The following is an 18,496-nucleotide window of genomic DNA, read 5'->3' on the forward strand; positions in this document are numbered from 1 at the left end:
GCTACCGATGTGCCCAAAGGACACTGTCCCGGCCAGGGCACGGCCATCATTTGCTAATCCACAGCCCTGGAATGTCTGTGGGCCAATCGGCGGGGGCTCCCAGGGCTCCCCAAGGGCTCCAATAATCCTGCAATGATTAGCAGGGGCCACAGGGTCAGTGCACACTGCTGGGTTGGTTGTTATGGGCAGGGCTGCTGGCCAGGCCAGTGGCTGGAGGGGGGTGGAGCCCTGGGATTGGAGCTGGCTTTCTCTCATGCCAGGGCCGACCGGAGGCTTTTGGGATACACCGATTACTCACCAGCCTCCCCCTTTTGTCTGCCAGTACGGCCTGACCCCTTGAGATTGTGAACACTCTATCTAGCCTGGGAAGCGGGCTGGACGGCTGAGCCAGGCCACATCCAGAGTGGCCCATGCTGTGGCCAGAGCCCTCCACCAGGCTGGGGGGCCGCTGGCCTGGCCTCCTGCCCATACTTCTGGCTCTCCTTGGCATGGCCCGGACAGAGGTGGAGGTGCTGCTGCCGCAGGAGGAACAGGCTCCAGCGCCCGGAGGTAAGGGGCCCCCGGGTGAGGAAAGAGGTGGAGCCGCTGTGAGCTCTGCAGAGGGGTGCTCCGGGGCTGCTGGAAGCCAGTTCCCAGGCCTGAGCCCTGGGCAGGCTAGCTGTGGTTTAAAGAGTCCCCTTGGGTAGTCCAAGGGCCCAAGATGGTTGGGGGGTGGGGGCTGGGGAGCAGGAAGAATGAAGGGGAGTGGGCCCAGGCTGGGGGGTCCAGGAGGAAGACCAGCCAAGGGGCCCCAGGGCTGACCCCTCCACACACCCAGCCCCCGGCCCTCACCCCCTCCTGTTACCCTCACCCCCAGCCCTCAGCCCAAGGGTGCCTGGGCACCTGCCTCTCTCCCAGCCCCACACCTGTCTCCCATCCCTCTGCGCGAGCCCTCCCGTATGCCCACCATCCTCCCCAGCCCCTCCTGCTCTTGTTTCCTAAGGGCAGGGCTGCACTCTAATCTTGCCACGGTGACCCCCACCCCATCACCCAGGGGCCTGACCTTGTCTCCCACCCCAGCTCTGAGCAGTAAGGAGACGTTCCTGCTCCTGTCCCTCCACAACCGCCTGCGCAGCCGGGTGCACCCTCCTGCAGCCAACATGCAGAGAATGGTGAGGACCCCCAAGAGGGTGGCTGGAGGGGCAAACGTGAAGAGGGCTCAGGAGGCCAGACTGGTGCCAGGCGCCCATCCACCTGAGCAGGGCAGGGGGGTAGCCAGTCACCTGGCCCACTGAGGGGACCATGCCTGGTTGCGGGGGCTCCGCAGCTGCCTGCTTCCCAGAAGGGCAGTTCCTTGGCCTTTCCTCACATCCCATCCCGTTGCCCGGGAGACCAGAAGACAAGGAAGGAGTGCTCCACAAAGAAGTCCCAGCAGGATCAGAGGGGCAGAGGACTGGGAGGGAGCAGCACCCCGCTTGAGGGAGGGGGCTTGAATGTGACCAGGGCCCAGTGCTTCTTCATGGTTTGTCTGGATGACTAAGTGGGGCCCCTCTGAGCTCCCTCCTCATTCACTGGGGGCTGGGTAGCATGGGAGGATTTCCCACCACACCAACTGGGACCACCGGGCGGGCGGGCGGGGACCATCCGGGGCCCAGGAACGCAAGCCCGGCCCACGTTAACAGGCCCGGGAGTGAGAGCAGGATCGTGTGGGGGTGGGCAGGGTTCCCCATGGCTGCCTCCCATAAACTCCTCCAGGCTGGCTCAGTGGTGGTGACCTTGAGAGCTCCCGGGTCAGTTTCCCAGGAGGTGGGGGTGGGGCGAGCCGGCGGGAAGGGGTCGTTTCTCCCCCCTTCCCTGCTCCGCAGCAGCTCTGCCCCTCCTCAGGCGCAGGTCCTGGCCCCCACTGCCCACTCTCCTTGCTCCCAGCTCAAGCGCCTGGCGTGGGGGCGTCCCGATCACCTGGTCAGCAGTTTCTATAGTTTTCATGCCCCTTTGACCAAAGTCTTAGAAAAAGAGCATTTCATAAAAGATGAGAATGGAGCCCCACCACTCAGCCTCCCTCACCTCTGCAGCCCTCTAGGGCTTTCCCCCAGTGGAGGCTGAGGCTCTAGGGAAGTTGCAATCCCCATGACAATCTTACCCCGCAGGTACCTTACTGTCCTCATGTTGAGTCTCGTGGAGATTAGGGGACTGCTAATGGGGTGGCTGGGTTGGGCCAGGGCATGGTGATGGGGTGACCCATGTCTTCTTCATGGCTGAACCCCTCGTTTAAAATTTTTTAAGTTTATTTTGAGAACGAGAGAGCCAGAGTGTGAGCAGGGGAGGGGCAGAGAGAGAGAGAGAGAAAGAGAATCCCAAGCAGGTTCTGTACTGTCAGCACAGAGCAAAGCGGGGCTCGAACTCGTGAACCATGAGTTCATGACCTGAGCCAAAATCAAGAGTCGGATGCTTAACCGACTGAGCCACCCAGGTGCCCCAATGAGCCCCTTATTTAAGAGGACAGAGGACTACTGGGTGGCAGTGGGGGTATGAGGGGAAGTCTGTTGGTTTGTGGGTGGGGAGAAAAGATTGGGGCCGCTCCAGAGGACAGTGCTGGCTGGGGCCAGAGCCCTGAGGCCGGGAGCCTCTCTTGTCTTGCTTCCCTGTTGGCACCCCAACGCACTCCAAGGCCAGGGTTAGAGAATGGGACAAAGCAGCATGGCTGCTGAGGCCTTTTGCATCAAAGAAAAGTCAAGTGGGAGCAACTGAACCTTCCTGCCAATGGCCAAGACCAGTTGTACCTAATGGCAAACACAAAACCAGTTTGCAAGGCTTGGGCACTGCCCAGGGCTCGAATTACCAGACAGGAAAAAATACCAGAGAAGCCCATCCCATCACCCGGCTAACACTACTCCCTCAGGAACACCCATCACCCCCCTTCCTGGGGTGGTGCCCAAGGCAGGGCCTAAGGGCACCCACACAGGAGTCAGAAGGATGGGAGCTCTCAGGCCTGGGTAGAGCCAGGCTCTGGGTCAGGCGTCCAAACATCGCCGGTACTTTTACAAACATATCTTGGAGATCTCCTTGCTCTCCAAGGTCCAGACTGACCTCCCCTGGCTCCGGGGGGGGGGGGGGGGGGGAAGTGGGTGAAAGAAGCTTGGAGGGGTCAGGTGGCCAAGCAGGAATCCCCGTCCAGTGCTCTCTGCATGACCCTACACCCTGTGGGGAGGTTGAATCACTAAGGCCTGGCCCAAAGGTCCCTGCTGACGTCTCTGTTTGTGCCGCCCCCAGGACTGGAGCGAGAGCCTGGCCCGATGGGCTGAGGCCAAGGCGGCTCTCTGTGGTGCCCCAGCCCCGAAGTCTGCATCGGCACCTCGAGCCACGCAGCAAGTGGGCTGGAACGTGCAGCTGCTGCCCGTGGGTTCAGCATCTTTCGTCCATGTGGTGGGCCTGTGGTTCGCAGAGGGGCAGCGGTACAGCTACACAGCAGCCGAGTGTGCCCCCAATGCCACCTGCACCCACTACACTCAGGTGAGGCTGTGCCCCTGGCTCCAAGGCCCCTGGGCCACTGGGGGCAGCTCAGAAGGGCTACCGTTCGTCCTGAAATTGGTGGTCACTTTCCCCCCGAGTTGTATAGTTTTACTTTTTTCAGCTTTAAATACGAAATATTTCAAACATCAAATAATGTACTCCCTTTTACCCATTACCCAGATTTAGAAAATGTTTAACTATAGTTGTTTCTCATCTCTGAAGAAAAAACAAACAACAGAACTGAAGCCCTACTCCTGCTCTTTCCTCTGTCCTTCCCCAGAGGTGGGTGACCTTCCTGAAATCCAGGTGGATCCATCCCAAGCACATTTCCTTTGTTTTATTTTATGTACCTGGCATTGTTTAGGCGCTAGGGTGCAGCACTGAAAAACACAGGCAAAGCCAAAGCATTTTTAATACTTTTACTGCATGTCTAAGTGTTTTCATACCTTTACAGCTTTTGCAAGTGGGTTGTGTGTTATTAAGTCCCATATTAGCGCTCTCTGTGTGTGTCTCGTTTACCACCCCAGACCATGTTTCTAAGATTTACTTCCATTGACCCAGATACACATGGGTGATTCACTATGAATAAACTGCAATTTATAGGCATCTAGGTTATTTCTACTTTTTTACTATTAAAAGTCATTCCGGGGGCACCTGGGTGCCTCAGTTGGTTGAGCACCTGACTCTTGATTCTGGCTCAGGTCATGATCTCAGTTCGTGAGTTCAAGCCCTATGTCAAGTGCACTGTCAGCACGGAGCCTGCTTGGGATTCTCTCTCTCTGCCCATCCCCTGCTTGTGTTCTCTCTCTCAAAACAAATAAACACAAACTTTAAAAAAAATTAAAAAAATAAAAGAACTTCCACAATGCACAAATCCTACTTCAGCTCCTTTCGTGCATATGTGTCCAGAGTTTCTCTAGGATGCATTTAGAAGGTGAATAGCCAGGTCATAGCATAGCATGCAACTACGACCTTATGAGTTATTGCCAAAGTGGCCATGCCAACTGTACTCCCATCTACAAGTCAGTTCTCGCTTCCCCAGTATTGCCAGGCTCCTTGATTTTGACCAACTCGAGGCTGTGAAATGCCTCCTCACTTGATTTTTAATTTGAAATTGAGCATATTACCTGCTTTGTTAATTACCTGTTCAAATGTCTTGCCCATTTTTATAACACGGTGCATCTTTTTCTTACTAATTTTCAAGCATCCTTTCTACATTCTTTATGCTTTCTGTTGGTCATATGGATATACATTTTTTCCTAGCATAGGGCTTATATTTTTCTTTGTGTATCTTATATTTTATATGAAAGACCTTTTAGATTTTAGTATTAATCCATTTTCTCAGTTTAATGTATAGTTCATCTGTTTGTAGTATCATGTTTAAGAAATCCTTTTCCACTCTGACATCAGAAATATCTTTTCTTCCAAAGCTTTCCTTTTTCATATTGATGTCATTATGCCTCCTGGAATTTTTCATGCAGGTGTGGTATAGGATCTCATTTTATTGTCTTTCCAAATAAGCATCCTCTACTGAGAATTGAATCCTTCCCCACTGATTCATAATGCCACCTCAGTCATATACCAAGCTCACATCTGCCTGTAAGTCTTTTGCCGAGTTATTGGTCCTATTCTGTTGTTTTGTTGTTGTTGTTTATCCCCACACAAATCATATTTTAATTATGGCTTTATAGAAAAGTTTTGAAAGGAAAATTCTCCATCTACACACTATATGCTATAACAGTTATGCAAGTGCTAAAATACTGATGTATTAGTAAACAGTAGCTGCCCCAAGTTCCCAGAATGCACCTGGCCTAGCCTCTTCCCTGAGACTCCTAGAATCTGTCCCATGATCTAGAGGCAAAGAATGAATGCCTGGCACAGTATTGGGTCCCAGGATCCTCCTTCAGCCCAGTGTCTGTTCTGATTGGCAAGTACCCATGCCTACTGGTTGTTAAATATTTTGAATATTTGCCAACTTGGCATGTCATGTAATGTGAAATAATGTAATGCAGTGTGTGTGTGTTGTTGTTGTTACTGTTGTTGTTGTTTTAATATGTATGTATGTATTTTTGAGAGAGAAAGAGTGAGCAAAGGAAGGGCAGAAAGAGAGGGAGACAGAGAATCCCAAGCAGGCTCCACACTGTGAGCACAGAGCCTGATGGGGGCTCAAATCCATGAACCATGAGATCATGACCTGAGCCAAAATCAGCAGTTAGATCCTTAACTGACTGAGCCCCCCAGGCGCCCCTGTTGTTTTTAATTCATTGCTAGATCTGCTTTGCTAATTATTATTTGATATTGAAATTGACCTCTGATTTCCTTTTCTTATACTGCCCTTACTTGGGTTAGAGCAATGCTACCCTGACCTCATAAAATGAATTGCAAATTTTGCCTCATTTTCTCTTTGCTGGAATAGTTCCTATAATATTTGCTGTAACTCTCCTGTAAAACTATTTGGACCTTGTTCTGTTTTGGGGCTGTTTTGTGTGTATATGCATTGTAAGTGTGGATTTTTAACTGCTGATTCAACTTTTAGAAACGGTCAGAGACCATTTCAGACTTTCTCCTTCTTCTTGAGATAGTTTTGCCAAGTTCTGTTTTCTAGAAAATTGTCCATTTTATGTTTTCCAATTTATTGGTCAGAATTGTTCAGTATTTAACAGAGATTTAAAACTAGAATTAAACAGGATTTTAAAAAGACTTGCTGTGTCTGTAGCTAGGTCCTTTCAAACTTTTCAGCTTTATCTGTGCCTTCTCTCTCATTCTTTACTAGTCTTGCCAGAGCTGTGTCTATTTGAACAAATCAGCTTTTTTTCATTTTTAGCCTCTTTTTTCTTTTTTTTTTAATTTCTGCTTATTTTTATTATTTACTTTTTAAGAGTTTAAGCATTTTTTTTAGTAATCTCTACACCCAACATGGGGCTCAAACTCACAACCCCAAGATCAAGAGTCCTTTGCTCTTCTGACTGAGCCAGCCAGGCGCCCCAATATTTACTTTCTCCTACTTTATTCAGTTTATTATTCTTTTTTTTAATATTTTTTAATGTTTATTTTTTTTCTGAGAGCAAGCAAGAGGGGAGAGGCAGAGGGACATAGAAAATCCTAAGCAGGCTCCACACTGTCAGCACAGAGCCCAACGCCAGGCTCACACTCACAAGCCGCGAGATCATGACCTGAGCCAAAGTTGGATGCTTGACTGACTGAGCCACCCAGGCGGCCCTATTGTTTTTTATATTCTTGATTAATTTTTAAGTCTTTCCATTTCTGCTAAATTCACTTAAAGCTATAAATTTCCCTCTAAACTTCATTAGCTGTATCCCTTGAATTTTGCTGTTCAGTGATTTTTCATTTCTACATGTTTCCTATTTTCCATCATGATATCTTTGATTTCGAAGTGTATGCTTAAATTTTCTATGTTTTCTCCTTTCCCTTACTTTTAAGCTATTTACTCGATATTTTATTGCACTGTATTTATAGAATGCAGCCCATAGGCTATTGTTCCTTTGGTCTTTGTTGAATCTTGCTTTGTGGTTTAGGGAGGGGGGGTCAATGTTTGCAAAAGCTTCGTGCATCCCTAAAGAGAATGCACATTCTCTAATTATTGGGTACACACATATGACTACATGTCTGTGTCTCCCTAGTTCACAGTTGTCATTTTAAGTGCTGCAGGAGTTGAACTATTCCTGCGCTGTTTCCAAGTTATCGCTGATTTCAAGATTTGAAATCTAAGTTTGGAGTACTATCCGAGACCTACGCCTACCAGCTTTTGCCGTATGATACACTACCCCAAAGTTTAGCATCCTGTGATTCTGCAGGTTGACAATCTGAGCTGGGCCCAGCAGGGAAGTTCTTCCGGACTTGGTGGGGCCCACGTACAAGGGCAATCACTTGGCTGATTTTCTGGGAGCTGGCTGTCTAGAGTGGCCTCAGCTGGCTCACCTCTGCCTGTGGGGTCTCCTGAGGCCTAGGTTCAAAACTGGCTCAAAATCACTTCTTCTGCATTCCGTTGGCCCACGTAAGCCACAGGGCCAGCCAGAGTCAAGCTGGAAAAGAGGGTCCTCCTCGTGATGCAAAAGAGCACATTTAAGCGTGGGCTGTAGGAAGGAGTGAAGGGTTGTAGCCATCTGTGCAATCGGTCACAAGACCTTTGATGTCCAAGACTTCTTTTTTTTTTTTTTTTTTTTTTTGAGAGAGAGAGAGAGTGCAAGTGGAGGAGGGACAGAGAGAGGGGGAGAGGGAGAATCCCAAGTAGGCTTTGTGCTGCTGTCAGCCCACATCCCATGCGGGACCCCGTCTCGCATACCCATGAGATCGTGACCTGAGCCAAGATCGAGTTGGACCCCTAATGACTGAGTCACCCAGGAGCCCTGTCCAAGACTTTCTTTTGCCACTTCCACCCACCCACGATTCTCTCCTTTCTTCAGGTATCTGCTGACTGAAACCCCTCCACTCCCCCCACCCAGACAGCCTTCCTAGGCTATTCCCACCTGTCCTCATAGCCCTGCCCAGCCCAGCTGCCACTGCTGAGGCCCCGGGAGGTGATGGAGTTGTCTTTCTGTCTGGTTTGGGGCAGAGGCTGCGTCTCCCCTCCCCAGACAGGCATCGTCAGTGCCGTTGGCCCCCAGAAGACTGGGGAGGGGCCCGTGATGACGGTCTGAGCCACTATGTCTCCTGCAGCTCGTGTGGGCCACCTCGAGCCAACTGGGCTGCGGGCGGCAGCCCTGCTCTGGGGCCCAGGCGGAGATTGAAGCCTTCGTCTGCGCCTATTCTCCCGGGTAAGCGCCCCCCGCTGCGTTGTGGGGTGGAGGGTACGTCCTCCCAGGGTAAAACGCTCACCCACCCACTCACAAGGCCTTTGCCCCTTGGTCTGCACCCTCACAGAAAGAAGGAAAGGGAGAGGGTGTGGAAGTGGGCAGCACTCACGAGCCCGGCCAGGCAGAATGTGGCTTCCCAGATGCCCGTCCTTGGAGGCACTGTTCCGCTGTGCCCGGTTGAAGTATGGAGCATTAGCCTTAGTTTGGAGGCCATTTTTTTCCTTTCCTAGGACACCTCCCTGTCACCTCCCTGTTCCCTGACTCCCCGGCCGGGCCAGAAGGAGCTGAAGGGGCCGAGGCCCTTTCCCCAGGCCAGGCCCTTGCAGCCCTCTCTGGTGCTTACTCTCACAGAGGCAACTGGGAGCTAAACGGGAAGACAATCGCCCCCTATAAGAAGGGCTCCTGGTGCTCTCTCTGCACAGCCAGCGTCTCAGGCTGCTTCAAAGCCTGGGACCACGCAGGGGGGCTCTGTGGTAAGTGCCCCGCCCCGCCCGCCTCCTGCTGGGACAGTGGTACAAGAGAGCTTGATGTGGTGATCCTCGTGGAGGGTGGCAGCGTCCTGTAGGACTGTCCTCCAAGCCGTGGCCCTTAGCACCCGGGAGGCACCTGGCTGGGCTGCCTGAAGGAGGTTCCCTCTCAGAGCTCCAACCTCGCCTGACCAGAGGTCCCCAGGAACCCATGTCGCATGAGCTGCCGGAACCACGGACGTCTCAACATCAGCACCTGCCACTGCCATTGTCCCCCTGGCTACACAGGCAGATACTGCCAAGGTGAGGGGCACGTGGAGCTCCAGATCACCCAGGGAGTGAAGTCCGGGCCCAGGGCACATGCAGGCAGCCTCAGGGGGTGGGGGGACACACGGTGTTGCGTGGGTGTCCAGGGGCCGTGTTGCACTCACTCAAAGTGTTTGGAGAGAGTCTTGAGGGAGTTGGTGGGTGCTGACCAGGTACTTGCTGCCCCGGACACTGCATATAGTCATTCAACAAACAGCCTGAGCACCGCCGGCCAGACCCTGAGCTTTGTAGGGGATTCAGAGTAGATTCCGATCTGGCCCTTAGGCCGTGGATGGTAGCAGGAGGACATTATCAGGATCTAGAAGTAGACTCTCCTCCCAGTGTCCCCCTCCCGGCTCGGTGACCATGGGCAGGTCCCCCTCCCTAACCCCAATTTGCTTCTCTCTACAATGGAGATCAAACCAAGTGTAGCAGCAGTCGAAGCCGGGACGGGTTCTGTCCCTGAGGGGCGTGCTGGCCACAGGTGGCCATTCCCCACACTCCGAGGCCTGGGAGAGGCAGCATGGGGTCCCGGGGCTGCGGGCTGAGCTCTGTTCCTCCCCACCTGCCCTGGCAGTGCGGTGCAGCGTGGAGTGCGTTCATGGCCGGTTTCGGGACGAGGAGTGTTCCTGCGTCTGTGACGTCGGCTATGGGGGAGCCCAGTGTGCCAGTAAGTCCTGCCCCCGAGGTCCCCCGATGAGCCAGGCCACACCCCAGGGACCCCCTCAGCAGCAGAGCGTTGGAGCCAGCTCGGACCGGCTCCCAGGAGTCTACTGTACACATCTCTTCCCAACTCCCTGCTCGGTGACATCACATTGGTACCTTGAAATTGTCCCTGGTGGGGGTATTTGCACCGCACAGATTGGCAAATTCTATATATCTTTTTTTTGTCTTTGAAAGCAAGCCGACTGTTACACATTCACCAGCACAACACTGACTCCCACCCACTCTCCGGCTTGGAGAGGGTGGCCAGAGGAAGGGGAAGGGGCTTCTTGAGCTTGGCGCCCCGGCAGGGAGCGAGGCGTAATGAGTCTGAGGTCCCCACGCACACAGTCAGGCCCCCCTGTCCCCAGCCAAGGTGCGCTTCCCCTTCCACACTTGTGACCTGAGGATCGACGGAGACTGCTTCATGGTGTCCTCAGAGGCAGACACCTACTACGGAGCCAAGATGAAATGCCAGGTGATGGTTGACCCCTGCCTTCCCAGGGACCCCCAGGGTCTCCAGTAAGGGTCTCAGTGGAGGGAGCTGGGACTGAGAAGTGGCTCCTTTGACTTCTCCTGACCTGACTCTGGTCATTAGTGTAAAGCGGGGTTACTCAGAGGCCCATGGGAGCCAGGAGGTCACCTAATGAGCTGAGGGACCCAGGGGTGAGCCCTTGCCCAACCCCCACCTCAGGAGCCGTCCTGATTCAGTCCTAGCTACTGGCTGTCACGTAGGTGTAGGAGTTCACAGAGGTCAGAACTTGGGATTTTTCAAGAGCACCAGCAATTCAGATTTTCACGGGCATCGCTAGATTTATTAATGTCGGCAACCAACTCAAACGTATTAAAGACAGTGAACAGATGAAACAAAACCTTCCCGAGGTCAGGGCCCTGCCAGTCTGGGCCCCTGTGCACAGAGAGAGGAGATGCAGGCAGGGGAGAGGAAGGGGGACCCCTACTCTAAGAAGCAGGAGGCTGTGGGGCGGGGGAGAGGATGTCCCTGGCCACTTCGGGGTGTCGGGATGGGTAGGAAGGGCCGGCCTGAGCTCTGGGGCCCTGCCAGTGTGACGTGGAGTGGGGGTTACAGGGAAAGGGCGGGGTGCTAGCCCAGATTGAGAGCCAGAAAGTTCAGGACATCCTCGCCTTCTACCTGGGCCACCTGGAGACCACCAACGAGGTGACCGACAGCGACTTTGAGACCAGAAACTTCTGGATCGGTGAGTGCCTGGCTGGTTGGGGGTGCAGGAATCTGGGCTGCAAAACCTCCCCCAGCAGACGGTAAGGGTGTGATGAGGGCCGAGGACCCGGAACGGGGCTGGCGACCTCCTTCCCTGTGGGGAGCACTGACGAGAGGGAGGGGGAGAGCCCCTGGGGGCCGAAAGAGCTGGGAAGGTGATTAAGGACAGGCATTAGGCAGCAGGCTCCAAGCTCGGGGGCGCTCCTCTCAGGGAGCCTGGGCTCTGAGTGGGGCCCAGGGCTGGTGGGCCAACCTCAGCTGCTGGGGCCCAGGGCTCACCTACAAGACCACTAAGGACTCCTTCCGCTGGACCACCGGGGAGCACCAGTCATTCACGAGTTTCGCCTTTGGGCAGCCTGACAACCAGGGGTGAGTCTGGAGTGCCCTCCCTCCTCCGGGCTCCCTCTCTCACGCGGGACCGCTTGCTGAGCCCTCAGATGCCACTGAATAACCTCCACCCGGCCTGCTGCCTGGCTGAGCCCTGTGAGGGCCTGGGCCTTACCCGGGGCCCAGGAAGTCTGGGTACAGCTGATGTGAGCCACAGCCCAGCATCTCGGGGCTTACATAAAGGAGAGGGACCTCTAGAAGGCTCCATCCATCCATCCATCCATCCATCCATCCCCACTGTTCCCTCAGCTGTCCTCCCAGCCCTCCATTATCTCCACCTGTCCCCCACCACCACGCTCCTCTGCCTACATCAACACCCTCATTCTGGGGTCTTTAGCAATCCACCCACCTGCATCCAGTCCTGCACATGCCCATCCCCCAGCCAGCCTGTACGGAGGGCCTTCTGGTTAGGCGGCCCTGCCCCGGTCATCAGAGCCCAGGAATGCCCAGGGCAAGCGGGGGGCAGGGTAGAGGAAGTCAGGCTGTGTGGACTAAGGGCTCCAAAAATCCGGCCCACGTCCTTCGACCTCATTGATGGCAGCCGGGCCCATGCCCCTGCTCTGTCACCTAGAGGACACTGTTCCGGTTGGGTTCTCAGGCACACCCTCTCCCTGCTGGGAGGAAGGACATGGGCCTGACTGTTCCAGGTCCTACCTTCACCCCCACCGGCTGGCATGGCTGAGTGCTGGCACTGGGCAGGGGGAGTTGCTGCCCAGGTAGGGGGTTTGCCGAGAGCTCCCAGCTTCCCTGAGAAGAGCTACAGAGGCCTGAGTGGCAGGCATGGGAGCCTGGGGGTGGGTCTGGCTCCCAGAAGCCCCTTATTGGGCTGGAGGCACCTAGGCTTCTTAGACGCAGGTGGCCTGCTGGAGTGGAAGATTTTTTTTTTTAACGTTTATTTATTTATTCTGAGAGAGGAGAGAGCGAGCGCATGCTCATGAGCAGGACAGGGGAGGGGCAGAGAGAGAGGGAGAGAGAGAGAATCCCAAGCAGGCTCTGCACGGTCAGTGAGGAGCCCGACACGGGGTTCGATCCCACGATCCATGAGACCATGACCTGAGCCGAAACCAAGAATCGGACACTTAACTGAGCCACCCAGGCGCCCCTGGAGGAAGATTTAATCCTGCCCCAGGCTCCTAATTTTGTCCGTCCACCCTGAGCACCTGACATCTTGGCCTGGCAGGTTTGGCAACTGCGTGGAGCTGCAGGCATCAGCCGCCTTCAACTGGAACGACCAACGTTGTAAAACCCGGAACCGTTACATCTGCCAGTTTGGTAAGGGCCCTCTCACACCTCCCCTTTCCGGGTCCCTGTCCTCTGAGGTCCCTGCTGGCCCGCTGCAGGCACTAGGATAGCCAGGTCGCAGGCCCAGAGAGAGTCTGAGCGTGCAGAGCCGCCGGGGATGTCCCGCTCGGGGCGTTGTCGTGCCTGCGGGCCCCTGAGGCCCAGAGAGGAAGAAGGGCCCGGTTTAGCTCGTCTGCACAGCAGCAGGACTGGAATACAGCCTGGCCAAGGATCTCTCCAAGGTCCCTTTCCTCCTGTCACTAAAGCTGCTGCTTGGGGACCTGTTGGTTTCACTGGTGTTCCTGATTCCCTAGGGCCCAGTGAACGACAGTGGGGAACAGGGGTGAAACCTGGCCCAGAACCGGCCCCCAGCAACACCTGCTGGAAAGGTCTGGAGCTCCATCTGGGCACGATAACCATTTCAGGGCCAGCTACAGGAAGGTCCCCATCCGAGGACTGCCTGGGCTGCCACTGACCCTCGCTCGGTTCGGCTTCCTTTCCAGCGGAGGAGCACACGTCCCGGTGGGCCGTGGGACCCTGAGACTCAGCCAGGCCTCTCCCCTGCCAGCCTCCCGAGGCACAGCCCTGTGTGCCCATCTGCACACCTGCCTGGAACGAGGGCCAGGCCAGGGCTGCAAGCCCAACATCCACAGAGGTCGCAGACCCTGTGGGAAGTGAGGCAGGGGGCACAAGTCAGACCCAGAGAGGGCTGGGGCCCCTCAGCCTGCTTTCATTGGGAAGATGGGTGTCAGGCGCCCCGGGCCCGGCAGTCCGAAGAGACCACTCTCCTCCGTGTGTGCCGGACCCTGTGGGGCAGATGGGGGCTCCTCACTGCCCGGGGTGCACCCCACAAAGGATTAAACTAAGTTATGAATCACTTGTGCCTGCTTGTTTTGAAGGGGAATCTAGCCGAGTCAGGATGATCCTGGGAACACCAGAGGGTGCCTGAGGCTTTCCTGCTGGTTGCCCACCCCCGACCCCAGTCCCTTCCCTGCTCACCCATATGACCCAGACCACCCTCTGGAAGTTTTCTGGTGTTAGCCCCTGAATGATGCACAGATTTGGAAGCCTTGTTTGCATCCCTGACTTCCTGTTCCAGCTCCCCCTCACCGCTGCCTCTGTCGGCTTTGCGCTTCTGCCCACACCCTCTCCCTGTATTCACCGTGCCCGCCCCTACATGTTCCCGCTTTCTTTGTGATTACCGGAACTGGGGTGGGTTATGGCCCCGTTGCCCTCCTCTCCCTTCAGTGGTGAGAGCGGCCGTGGGGGCAGGTGAAGACTGGTAGGTGCCATCATTAGCGTCCAGAATGCACCCCTACCCAGTTGCACGCTGTTATGTGTGAACATCGAGTTGCTTTGCTGGTTGGAGGTGGGAGTGTGGCCCGGGGTCACCAACGGAGAGAAGTGTAGCAGCCACAGTTTCTATTGTGGTTTTAAGCAATAGAAACATAGAAACAGTTGTGACTTAATCACGGCAGAAAAGGAACTTATCAAAAAGACAATGATTGGGGTGCCTGGGTGGCTCAGCCGGTTGAGCGTCCAACTTCGGCTCAGCTCATGATCTCACAGCTTGTGGGTTCGAGCCCCATGTGGGTCCCTGTGCTGCCAGCTCAGAGCCTGGAGGCTGCTTCGGATTCTGTGTCTCCCTCTCTGCCCCTCCCCTGCTCACGCTCTCTCTCTCTCTCTCTCTCTCTCTCAAAAATAAATAAACATGAAAAAAAGTTTTTTTTTTTTTTTAAAGACAATGATTTACAAACAGGCAAAGGACATGAATAGACAGTTCCCCAGAGGAGCTATACAAGTGACCAACAAACACAACATCACTAGTCATTAGGAAATTCACAGCAAAACCACACTGAGATACCACGTCACACCCATCAGGATAGCTGTTATCAAAGAAACAGATGATAACTGGGGTGCCTGGGTGGCTCAGTCGGTTAAGCGTCCGACTTCGGCTTAGGTCATGATCTCACAGTTCGTGAGTTTGAGCCCCACATCTGGCTCTGTGCTGATAGCTTAGAGCCCGGAGCCTGCTTCAAATTCTAGGTCTCCCTCTCTCTCTGCTCCTCCCCCGCTCATGCTCTCTCTCTCTCTCCTTCAAAAATAAATAAAAACATTAAAAAAAGAAACAGATGATAACAAACGTTGATGAGGTCTTGGACCAACTGAAACCCTCATACACTGCTGGTGGGAACATAAAACTCTGGAAACAGTTTGGGGAGTCCTCAAAAAGGTAAGCACAGCTACTACATGCCCCAGCAACCCCACTGCTAGGTATGTACCCGAGAGAACTGAACACAAGTACTCCAACAAGTCCTTATGCACCAACAAGTCCTTATGCACCAACAAGTCCTTATGCACCAACAAGTCCTTATGCACCAACAAGTCCTTATATGCACAAAGTTCCCAGCAGCATTATTCGCAACAACCCAAACGCCCATCAACGGACGAGTGGATAAACAAATCTTGGTGTGTACGTGCCAAAGAATATTATTCAGCCATTAAAAGGAACGAAGTACTGGGGCGCCTGGGTGGCTCAGCCAGTGAAGTGTCCGACTCTTGATTTCGGCTTGGGGCATGATCCCACAGGATTCTTTCTCCCCTCTGCCCCTCCCCGTGCTTGCGTGACACGTTCTCTGTCTCTCTCTCTAAGAACAAAAAGGAATCAAGTACAGATACGTGCTGAGGTGGATGAACCTTGAAAACATTTTCAGTGAAATAAAGTAGCCACAAAAGGTCACATATCATGGTTCCATTCATACGAAATGTTCAGAATAGGTAAATCCACAGAAATAAAATGCATGTTGGTGGTGGCCAGGGGTGGCAGGAGAATGGGGAGTAACTGCTCGATGGGTCTGAGTTTTGTTTTGAAAACTTAGAGGTGGTGGTCTCACAAATGCCACCAAACTGGTTACTTTCCTGCTATGTGAATTTCACCTCAATTAACAACAAAAATCCTGATCACAGGATCCCAGGGAGAGTCAGAGAGCCAGCCCGGGGGCTTACGCAGCCAGAAATAGTGCCCCAGATTCGGCTGAAAGTCAGGCCAGGTAGACACCCAGGCCAGTGCTGGCAGGAACTGCGGAGGGTAAACTCCGGCAGCGACGCTGGAGCCACCCGTGTGGCAACCCCACCTCTGCGCTGACAACTAATGCTGGCAATCCCGTGCCCTCCTGAGCCCAGACACCAAATTCCCATTCTGCTGCGGCCTCGCCGGTCAGCATTCCCTGCACGAAGGCTTGTGCCCCGGCCGTGTATTTCTCAGCGCTGTGGCAAAGGGGCCATCCAAGAGTTTGCGAGTGGAGGTGGCAGTGGGCAGGTCCTACCTGAAAAGTCCATTCCAAGCTTCTCGTCTGGAGGCGGGGCAGCACAACGCGGAGCTTCTCCAAGTCAGGCTGCAGACCAGCGGCATTGGCGTCAGCCGGGAACGTGGTAGAAAAGCAAATTCTCGGGGCTCCCAGGTGGCTCAGTCCGTGAAGCGCCTGGCTCTTGGTTTTGGCTCAGGTCATGATCTCACGAGTTTGTGCGCTTGAGCCCCGTGTCCGGCCCTGCGCTGGTGGAGCCTGCTTGGGATTCTCTCTCTTTCCCTCTCTGCCCCTCCCCCACTCGTGCTCGTATGCTCTCTCTCTCTTTCTCTTATAAATAAATAAATTTTAAAAAGAAGAGAAAATTCTCAGCCACCTCCACCACCTCCAGCCAACTGAATGGGGAAGGTGAGGCCAGGGCTTGGGTTTTAACAAGATCTCTGGCTACTTCGGACGCAGGCTCTGGTGCCAGAACCACGGCGGGGAGGTGGAGAGTTTGAGCCTAAAGTCAGGCCACCTGGATTTCAGGGCAGGCTCTGTCACTTACTGCGTTACTTTGCGCGAGACCCGTCACCCCAGTCTGCCTGGAACGGTCTGGGTGTGGGCACTGCAAGCCCCACGTGTTTGGAAACCCCTCATTCCCAGGCGATCCGGGACACTTGGTCACCCCAAAACATCTCTCTGCCTTCTGTTCTTCTGTAAAGTGAGGATAATAAACTGACTTGGTACATTAAGGTGTTGGCGACAGAGCCTGAGGTCAGCAAACAGGGATGAATGTCAGCTCAGCTGAGCTCGTGCCCCAAATTTTTTCGATTCCTTCATCAACAGTACACCATCGAACCTCGCTTGTTAACTAAGTAAATCTGTGAAACAAGTTGCTTGAAACTGTGCCTGGTCGTTAGTCAACTCAGAAAGTCAGGGGCTCATTTTTCTTCTTCGCCCTCAGCTAATGTCGTTTGGCCACGATTAAGGCCGGGTTTCAGGCAACCACCAGGGCAAACAATTAGAACCGTCCCAGCTACTCAGACGAGCCCCACTTAGTATCAGTACGTTCGACCCTGTCTCATGTTGTTTTCTCCCTCCCCCAGCCCTCCACCCTCAGAATCCGTTCCCTGATCACTGTGCCAGGTTTCTGCCGATATAAATTAGCAAAATCTCTGGGTTCTTTTGGTGATTCCATATCCTCCTTCTAGATTTGAAGTCATCGGCCCCCTGGGACCTGCAGGGGTCTGACTTGGTGTCTCAGTCTGGAGAAAGTGAGGGGTGGTGGGGTAGGGCACGCAAGGGGACTCGTTCGTGGCAAGGTCATAAGGGGGTGTGTTATTTCGGGAAGTGCCAGCTGCTGGCCACGGTTGCACGTGTGCACTGGTCACGTAGCACGTAGCACATTAACTGCAAGGGAGGCCAGGAAACTCCACCCAGATGTGTACCCAGGGAGGGGTATGGGCTTGGCAAATAGCCAGCAAGTGTGTGCCTCTAGCGTGTTCAGTAGGACCAAGAGGTAGTTTCTGCTGGCAAGGGAGGTTCCCTGGGCGTGGGAGGTGCCTAAGTCTTCCACCTTCCCAAAGAGCCCCGTTCTGATGGCCTTGCCCTCCATTCTCCATTCTCTCCCAGCTAGAGACCTAGCAAGGAAGGGTATGAGGCCACCTGATGGTGTTCTATAGCCACTGATCAAGCTGTAACATTGGTTTATTTTACTCTCTCATCCTTGTAACTGCAAGATATAAAAATTCCTGCTTTTGGGGGCGCCTGGGTGGCTCAGCCAGTTAGGCCTCTAACTTTGGCTCAGGTCATGATCTCGCAGTTCGTGGGTTCGAGCCCTGAGTTGGGCTCTCTGCTGTCAGCACAGAACCAGCTTCAGATCCTCTGTGGCCGTCTCTCTCTGTCCCTCCCCTGGTCTCACAAGCATGATCTCTCTCTCTCTCTCTCTCAAAAATAAATATACATTTAAAAAAATGCCCTGGTTTTCTAACCATGACTTGAGCAGAGATTTTGGATTCTGAGATTGTCCTTTCCTTTAAGCTGTGCGGTGCCATTAGCACAGCCCCCTGGCCAACAGCCCTTGACCTCAGGGTAATCTTTATACCCTTCTATGTCGGGAGCCGCCAGATCCACAAAGCCCTGCCTTTGAGGGCCACTTTGTTCTGGGGGACCGCAGGATTAACTATCTCACCATGGCATCCCATGCACTCCTGGTATCCTGTCCCTTAATACTAGCTGGATTTTCACTGTCCTCTGGCCACATTCCAGCTTTAAAGCACCCCCGTTTCCCCCGGGCTTTTAGCCCCTTCCACACCTAATCCTATTTTGTGTCAATCAAGGTTCTTGTTTTAAGCAACACAAACCGATTCTGGCGACTCGAAGCAGAAAAGGAATTTGCCGAAGCTACTGCTTAGTTCCCAGGAGCTCTTGGAGAGGTCAGAGCATCAGGTCGGGAAAACACCTCGCTGCCTGTGCCGGGCGCAGACGCCACAGCCAGTGCCTCCAACGTGGGGCGGAGGTGCACCG

At 54.0% G+C, this 18,496-nt stretch overlaps 1 protein-coding gene across 3 annotated transcripts; it reads left to right on the plus strand.

Moving 5' to 3' along the window:
* Positions 1–200: 200 nt before the first annotated feature.
* Positions 201–13,560, plus strand: CLEC18C (C-type lectin domain family 18 member C). 3 transcript variants are annotated; one of them, XM_030299490.2, is made up of 12 exons: positions 201–549; positions 1,060–1,151; positions 3,250–3,489; positions 8,167–8,264; positions 8,655–8,776; positions 8,966–9,073; positions 9,654–9,746; positions 10,150–10,256; positions 10,944–10,995; positions 11,288–11,384; positions 12,583–12,674; positions 13,109–13,179. In XM_030299490.2, the coding sequence occupies exons 1-12, from the start codon at positions 411–413 to the stop codon at positions 13,156–13,158; spliced, it is 1,290 nt and encodes a 429-aa protein (XP_030155350.1). In that variant the 5' UTR covers positions 201–410; the 3' UTR covers positions 13,159–13,179. The 3 variants fall into 3 exon arrangements, with proteins under 3 accessions (XP_030155350.1, XP_030155347.1, XP_030155348.1); XM_030299487.1 differs by having other exon boundaries at positions 205–549; positions 10,866–10,995; XM_030299488.1 differs by lacking the exon at positions 13,109–13,179 and adding an exon at positions 13,187–13,560 and having other exon boundaries at positions 207–549; positions 10,866–10,995.
* Positions 13,561–18,496: the final 4,936 nt, after the last annotated feature.

This window comes from Lynx canadensis, chromosome E2 (genome assembly GCF_007474595.2).
Source record: "Lynx canadensis isolate LIC74 chromosome E2, mLynCan4.pri.v2, whole genome shotgun sequence".
NCBI classification, from domain to species: domain Eukaryota; kingdom Metazoa; phylum Chordata; class Mammalia; order Carnivora; family Felidae; genus Lynx; species Lynx canadensis.

What these genes read in the sequence shown, in the direction of transcription:
- CLEC18C (XM_030299487.1), top strand. Translation starts at nt 411, where the DNA reads ATGCTGTGGCCAGAGCCCTCCACCAGGCTGGGGGGCCGCTGGCCTGGC. An exon ending in CCTGCACCCACTACACTCAG is followed by an intron (nt 3,490 to 8,166) that starts GTGAGGCTGTGC and finishes TGTCTCCTGCAG; the next exon opens with CTCGTGTGGGCCACCTCGAG. An exon ending in GGGCAGCCTGACAACCAGGG is followed by an intron (nt 11,385 to 12,582) that starts GTGAGTCTGGAG and finishes TTGGCCTGGCAG; the next exon opens with GTTTGGCAACTGCGTGGAGC.